Below are 5,847 nucleotides of genomic sequence, written 5' to 3'. Positions count from 1 at the left end.
CATCTAAGGAATGCGAAAACAGTCAAGGCACTATCTGTCTCGTGCCGTTCGACGCCAATATGGACGCTGGCAATCATCTGCAAATGATCCTTTTGGAGGCGTATTGCCGTGAAACAGGAATCAAGGTGTTAAGAGTATCCAGAGAGAAGATACAGAATCATTTATGTCCTGGAAGTGGCGATTTGTCCTGCGTGCTCATCTGCAATGATAACCCATATTTCTTAGATACTCCGGAGTGAATTTGAGATATATTCATCTATAAAGAACGACTTTTCTTCGGCTGAACGCAGTCACGCTGTCGTACGAAGTTCTGAACTTTTAAGAAGAGACGTCGGACGTTCGATGGTACAGAGAAAGAATCTCCAAAGATAGCTTCGTCGAATACGGGGGGAAACTTTTTTAATTGATTTCTCCCTTCGTGCATTTGCATGTGAATTGCAATAATCAACGGAGTCAAGCGGAGTACCATGTATAACGAACATTAGCGTTCTAGAGATAAGATGGAAATTATTTCTGAGGAATCTCGATCACGATGAGTGGTTCTAATTACAAAGCTTGTTCGAGAAAATAAACGGATGTTCGCATGGATCTTGTACATGCATATATCCAGTTGTATTACAACGTAATTATTGAAAGTAGCAGAAGGATGGAGTAATTATAATTGTTATAATTTTATTTTGTAATTGTTGGATTTTACAGAAATACATCATTGTTACGAATTGAAGATTATTTTATACCGATATATATACGGATATTATTACTAAAATTGATCGTATTTATTTATTCATTTATTCCTGCAATTCCTTACTTAATATCCTCTATCTATAGTTGGTCTCCATGTTTGATTACCTTGTAACTTCTTTGCAGCTTGCAAAATATTTAAGGAATTCTAATATCTCGTCCATGGAGGATTTACAAATCCTGAGCGTGACGTGAGTAGGTACATTAAACAATAAAGAGTTAATCAGTTACTTTTAAACAAAACCTTCAGAGTTACATAAATATGCGTTAGAGTAAAAATCAAATAAAATCTAATATTGGTAAAAGAAATATGCACGAGTTAAAAATGATTAAAATAGGTTTTCTCAATTTACATATCCGTTATGCAGGCCTACATCGGAAATAACTTTTCACTTTTTTGGAAACTCTGAGGATGGAGATAAAATTCGAGAATCTCTTAACAAATTGGTCCAACGTCGACGGCTCAGTGAAATCTCTCTTGAATCAACTCATTTTACGTTTCAACAGAAACCTGCTCTTAAATTGCAGGTACATATCGTTAAAAGTACTTGAATATTCTTTGTGGATTTTACTCACCTCGACCAACATTCCTTTAGAGCCTCAGGCTAAATCAGGGAAATGACCACGAAATTCATCTAGGAGGTGAATTCATTTTGACTTGCATTGCGCAAGGTAGTTACAGTATAAACTTCACCTGGTATAAGGACAATATGTTGGTGAATATGAATAAAGCCATCAGGTAAACCCAAGAATCATTGTTAAAGTTAATAGTAACGTTGGCCTTTTCAAGACTAGACTATAAGCTTCTGTTTAAACAAATTGATAAACCAAGTAATTTCCATCGCTTAGAAAAATTTGGTATAGGCACCTTCCCAATGACGGTTCTGACTTACACACATCGGTATTAACTATTGAAAAAGCGACTTTGCTCGATACGGGTCAGTACACTTGCCAAATTGTCGATTGGGGCGTACAACAGTGTAAGAGTATTTACATAGACGTAAAGGATGAACCGGATGTAAACGTGATGCCGATGAGCGCCACTATAGAGAAGGTAATCCTGAAATCAGCCCCTAAAAATGTAATTAATCAAGTTAGATATTTCGCTGAATCGGTCCTATTTTCAGGGTACGAATATACAGTTGACATGCATGACACCCAACGTGCCCAATATTGGAATAGGATTCGGCTGGACGAAGAACAAAGCTCTGCTGAAGTTAGAGCCTGGTAGCGAAGTTTGGGAAGATTTATATCCAGCTGGAAGTATATTAAAAATTACAAACGCACAGGTATTTAATCAATAGTGAAATGTAGCCTTAAGATTTCTTATCGATGCTTTTAATAAACTTATTTTATTATATTTTCAGAAATCTGCGATATATACCTGTAACGTAGCAGACAAATCCCTGTCCGTTCGCGTGGAAGTGGTAAATCGAACATTGATACCGATTTGCCCGAGAGCTAAGTCCTGGGGCCTAATTTGGCCAGACACTGCTCCTGGGTCTGACGCGTTATTAGAATGTCCTCAGTACTTTGTGGGCAAGAAAGTGTCCAGATTATGCTCGATGAAGGATGCTACCACCTCTGAATGGCAAACGCCAGACTTCTCCTCCTGTTTGTTCGAGCCATTAGTTCTACATTATAACAAGTTTAAAAGCTTGACATTAGGATATCAAAATACGACTGGGTCTGAAACAATCTTCGTCTTCTGGGAAATTCTACGGTCACGAGGCTTGCCTCTCTATCCAGGAGAAGGAGATCGTATTCTGAATATCCTAGCTGAAATAGAACGTTATCAGCATCAAGTTGACCCATCCAATTTCCATACGTCTACAGAGGCTTTGATACGCATAATTAATCGAATACTAAACGATGAAAATTCGATCTTAAGTCAACAGGTATTAAGACATAATTTTGAAAAATTAGCTAACGATAGGGATTTTTATAAGCCTATAATGTTTAGAAGGTTTTGTTGCTCCTTCAAATCACACAACGGAACTTAATACATTGGTCCAAAATGGCTACTCATCCTTACAAGCACTTATCGCTCTCTTCCTTGGTGGTAGACATCCGAGAACTGCAGCAACATGATGGAGATAGTATTACTCATTCTCTTCAAATTCCTACGGATGATACCGTGTAATTATTATTTATTAAATAATATCGTATTCACATGATTATGTCATTCATTTCACTCGCTGTTTCCAGATATCCAAACTGGTATGACGATAAGACAACAATACGACTGTGGAAAAAACGACAACGTGGTACAAAGTCTAATAATACTCTACATGGAATAGTAGTCGTTTACAAGAATATGTCCCATTTTCTTCCAGGCACATATGTTAAGGAGCTTGAGTAAATAATTCTAACATTAAACTACATAGTTTAGAATTATACCTTTTCAACTTAAACGCTTCATGTTGATAGTGATGGTACAGATCTGGAGTTTCACATCAATTCCCGAATCATCACGGTGGTAATACCATCCTTTAGTCTAGACAAACATAACAAGATCTGGGTAGATTTGCAACTGAAACACCTGCAAAATCAATCGAATGCGTGGAACCTGTCTTGCGGTCTCATGGAAGTCACAGGTTCCTGGGATCTGAGTAGCTGTATTACTAATTCACCAGGCGACACTACAACCCATTGTCTTTGTCCCAGCAGTGGTACTTTCGCGGTTTTCTTAACGGCGCGTGCTGTGAGAGTATGTTCATCGAACAAGGGATTACAGGGATTTGATTTTAAATTATAAAGTATTTTAATAGAAATATTTCATTTCAGGTAGTACTTGCAAGAAAGGAACAAACTACGTTTATTGTGATATTTGGTTGTGGTAGTTGTCTGGCGCAATGTCTTCTGTCCTCCTTGATTCTCGGAATCTTTTGGTGGAAAAATCGCAGTTGGTTGAACTTTCTAAAGCTTCAGTGTTGTAGTGCTTTGGTCGGGGCAATGTCTGTTTTTATTTATGCCGTACATAATAATTTACCAGAGGTAATTGCAGCATATATCGACTTCAAAAGCATCTTGTAATAATAATTATTTCATTTTAGAATTCCTATGCAATCGTAGCGATTACCTTGGAAGCTTTTCTTCTGGTTGGTATGTCAGCGCCGATATCGGAAGCTTTAATCATTTATGCCGATCTCACCCAGATTCGATCTAGCCAACACTTCCAGCCCACCGTTATTGCAGTCATTACTGGTTCAACTAATTATATTAAACATCAATTATAGTTTAATTGATTTTTATTAATTTCTTTGTTTTAATTAGGTGTACCCATCTTAGCCGTATTAAGTACCGAACTCACACATAAGAGCACCGGTTGGAGACATGAATCATGGTGGCTAATTTTTGGCAGTGGTGTTTACAATATCTTTGTTACTTGCGCAACAATGATGTTTCTTATATTTATATTATTGTATTTGGGAATTTTACATAAAACTCATGTTCTTGTCGAAGAGAACGTTATAAAGAAGGAAGCGATAGAAACTAGGTGTAGTTGATAAAACAATAGAATTAAAAAATGAAATAAAAAATAATTAAATAAATGAAAAATTGAAATCTTTTTCTAGGCTACGAATGCTTCATCGAGCCGCCATAGTTATTTGCGGCGTTATTATAATGGAAGCTTCATCCATTTTTTATATAAATTCCACTTCCATAATCTTTCATTACATATTTGCATCCCTTTCTTTTGCCTTGGTAAGTATGAATTGGTAATTAAAAACAATTAACAATCTAACCCCTAACGATGATTTTCGTGAATTTAGGGTTTCGTTATAATAATGGTATATATCGTGAATGGTGAATTAACCACTGTGGACTTAATCTTAAGAAAATTACGATGGAAACAAAATACAGAAGAAGAAATAACATCTGAGCCAATCAAAGGTACCCTTCGAAAACTTGTTATCAAATAAGTGTAATAATCTAAATAAAGCAACTAATATAATAATAAACAAAATAAATTTGCTTTTTTAACAGTGTGTTCAAAGAGCGGCGCCGAGGTAGAAAATGATACTGCCCCGCCGACGTCGTCTCTGAGTATCGGGGAACCGTATTTAGAGGCCCGAGGTATTGCAGCGGGTAGTATAGACATGCGGGAATTTATGAACGAGTCTTCGTCCTCATATTCAAAACCTTCCGTCCCTGTCACCAACAGATTCCTTCCAGAGATCCGTATCGATCATTCGGATAACATAAACCTGGAAAATTACAGCACTAGCCCACGAAAGTATCAAGACGGCATCGCGTTCGACAGCGTGTTTTCTTCACGACCGTCACATTGTGTGACCGAACCCTATGATGTCAACGAATGCTGTAGTTTCCGAGAATTTGGTAAATATAGGGAATCTCAAGGACAAGTCTTTATTACGCACAATCCATCGCCAGAAAGCTCCGCAAAAGTTCTTTGTAACGCTGATGTTGAATCACGCTTAAGTGGAATGCCAGATGTAACCTTGGCAGTGAAGAATGATGTCGAGTTGTTGTCCACGACGGAACTAAAGAGTAGGGAACACGTAAATATCATTCCTGACATTGCTAACACTGCAGAACGTAAACAACCTGATGGAGAAGAAAAAGCACCTGAAATCGTGATTACAAATTGCGAAGCTACAGCGAGTGGTATGCTAGATCGTATTGCACATGATCTTGATTATTTGCTAAATCGTACCCATTCCGCGGATGGAACATAAGTCTGATCATAATTTAACCGAAACAGATGCACCACTCAAGATGATTGGAAAACATACACTCCAATTATAGCGTTTAATACATAGCTGTATCATTCATATGTTAAATAATAATTAATAATAAGGTTTTTAGATGCGGTAAAGAAAAATTATTTTACGAAACTTAGTTAATTTAAAAACATATGTATACAGGTGACAATTTTTTAATTTCGGTAGATAACGTTTTAAAGAGATAATGAAGGTACGAAAAAATATTTTAACTGGATATTATAGGATCATAATATTATTTGGCCTTACGTTAACGTTGAAATATTCTAAAATCTCTATATTCTGTTATTATATTTCTTATAGTTAGCATCGAGCGTTTTTCAAAATCTACTTATCCATAACCATTATATAAATTATT

At 36.5% G+C, this 5,847-nt stretch overlaps 1 protein-coding gene across 1 annotated transcript; it reads left to right on the top strand.

Moving 5' to 3' along the window:
• Positions 1-59: 59 nt before the first annotated feature.
• Positions 60-5,444, top strand: LOC143220979 (uncharacterized). The gene is made up of 16 exons (XM_076446526.1): positions 60-134; positions 868-932; positions 1,110-1,269; positions 1,338-1,480; positions 1,591-1,795; positions 1,869-2,030; positions 2,109-2,639; positions 2,705-2,880; positions 2,950-3,099; positions 3,172-3,451; positions 3,529-3,738; positions 3,798-3,948; positions 4,018-4,240; positions 4,320-4,449; positions 4,518-4,638; positions 4,732-5,444. The coding sequence occupies exons 1-16, from the start codon at positions 60-62 to the stop codon at positions 5,442-5,444; spliced, it is 3,495 nt and encodes a 1,164-aa protein (XP_076302641.1).
• The last annotated feature ends 403 nt before the right edge of the window (positions 5,445-5,847 follow it).

Source organism: Lasioglossum baleicum, unplaced genomic scaffold (genome assembly GCF_051020765.1).
Source record: "Lasioglossum baleicum unplaced genomic scaffold, iyLasBale1 scaffold1785, whole genome shotgun sequence".
Classification (NCBI taxonomy): domain Eukaryota; kingdom Metazoa; phylum Arthropoda; class Insecta; order Hymenoptera; family Halictidae; genus Lasioglossum; species Lasioglossum baleicum.
This window is presented reverse-complemented; position numbering and strand designations above follow the sequence as displayed.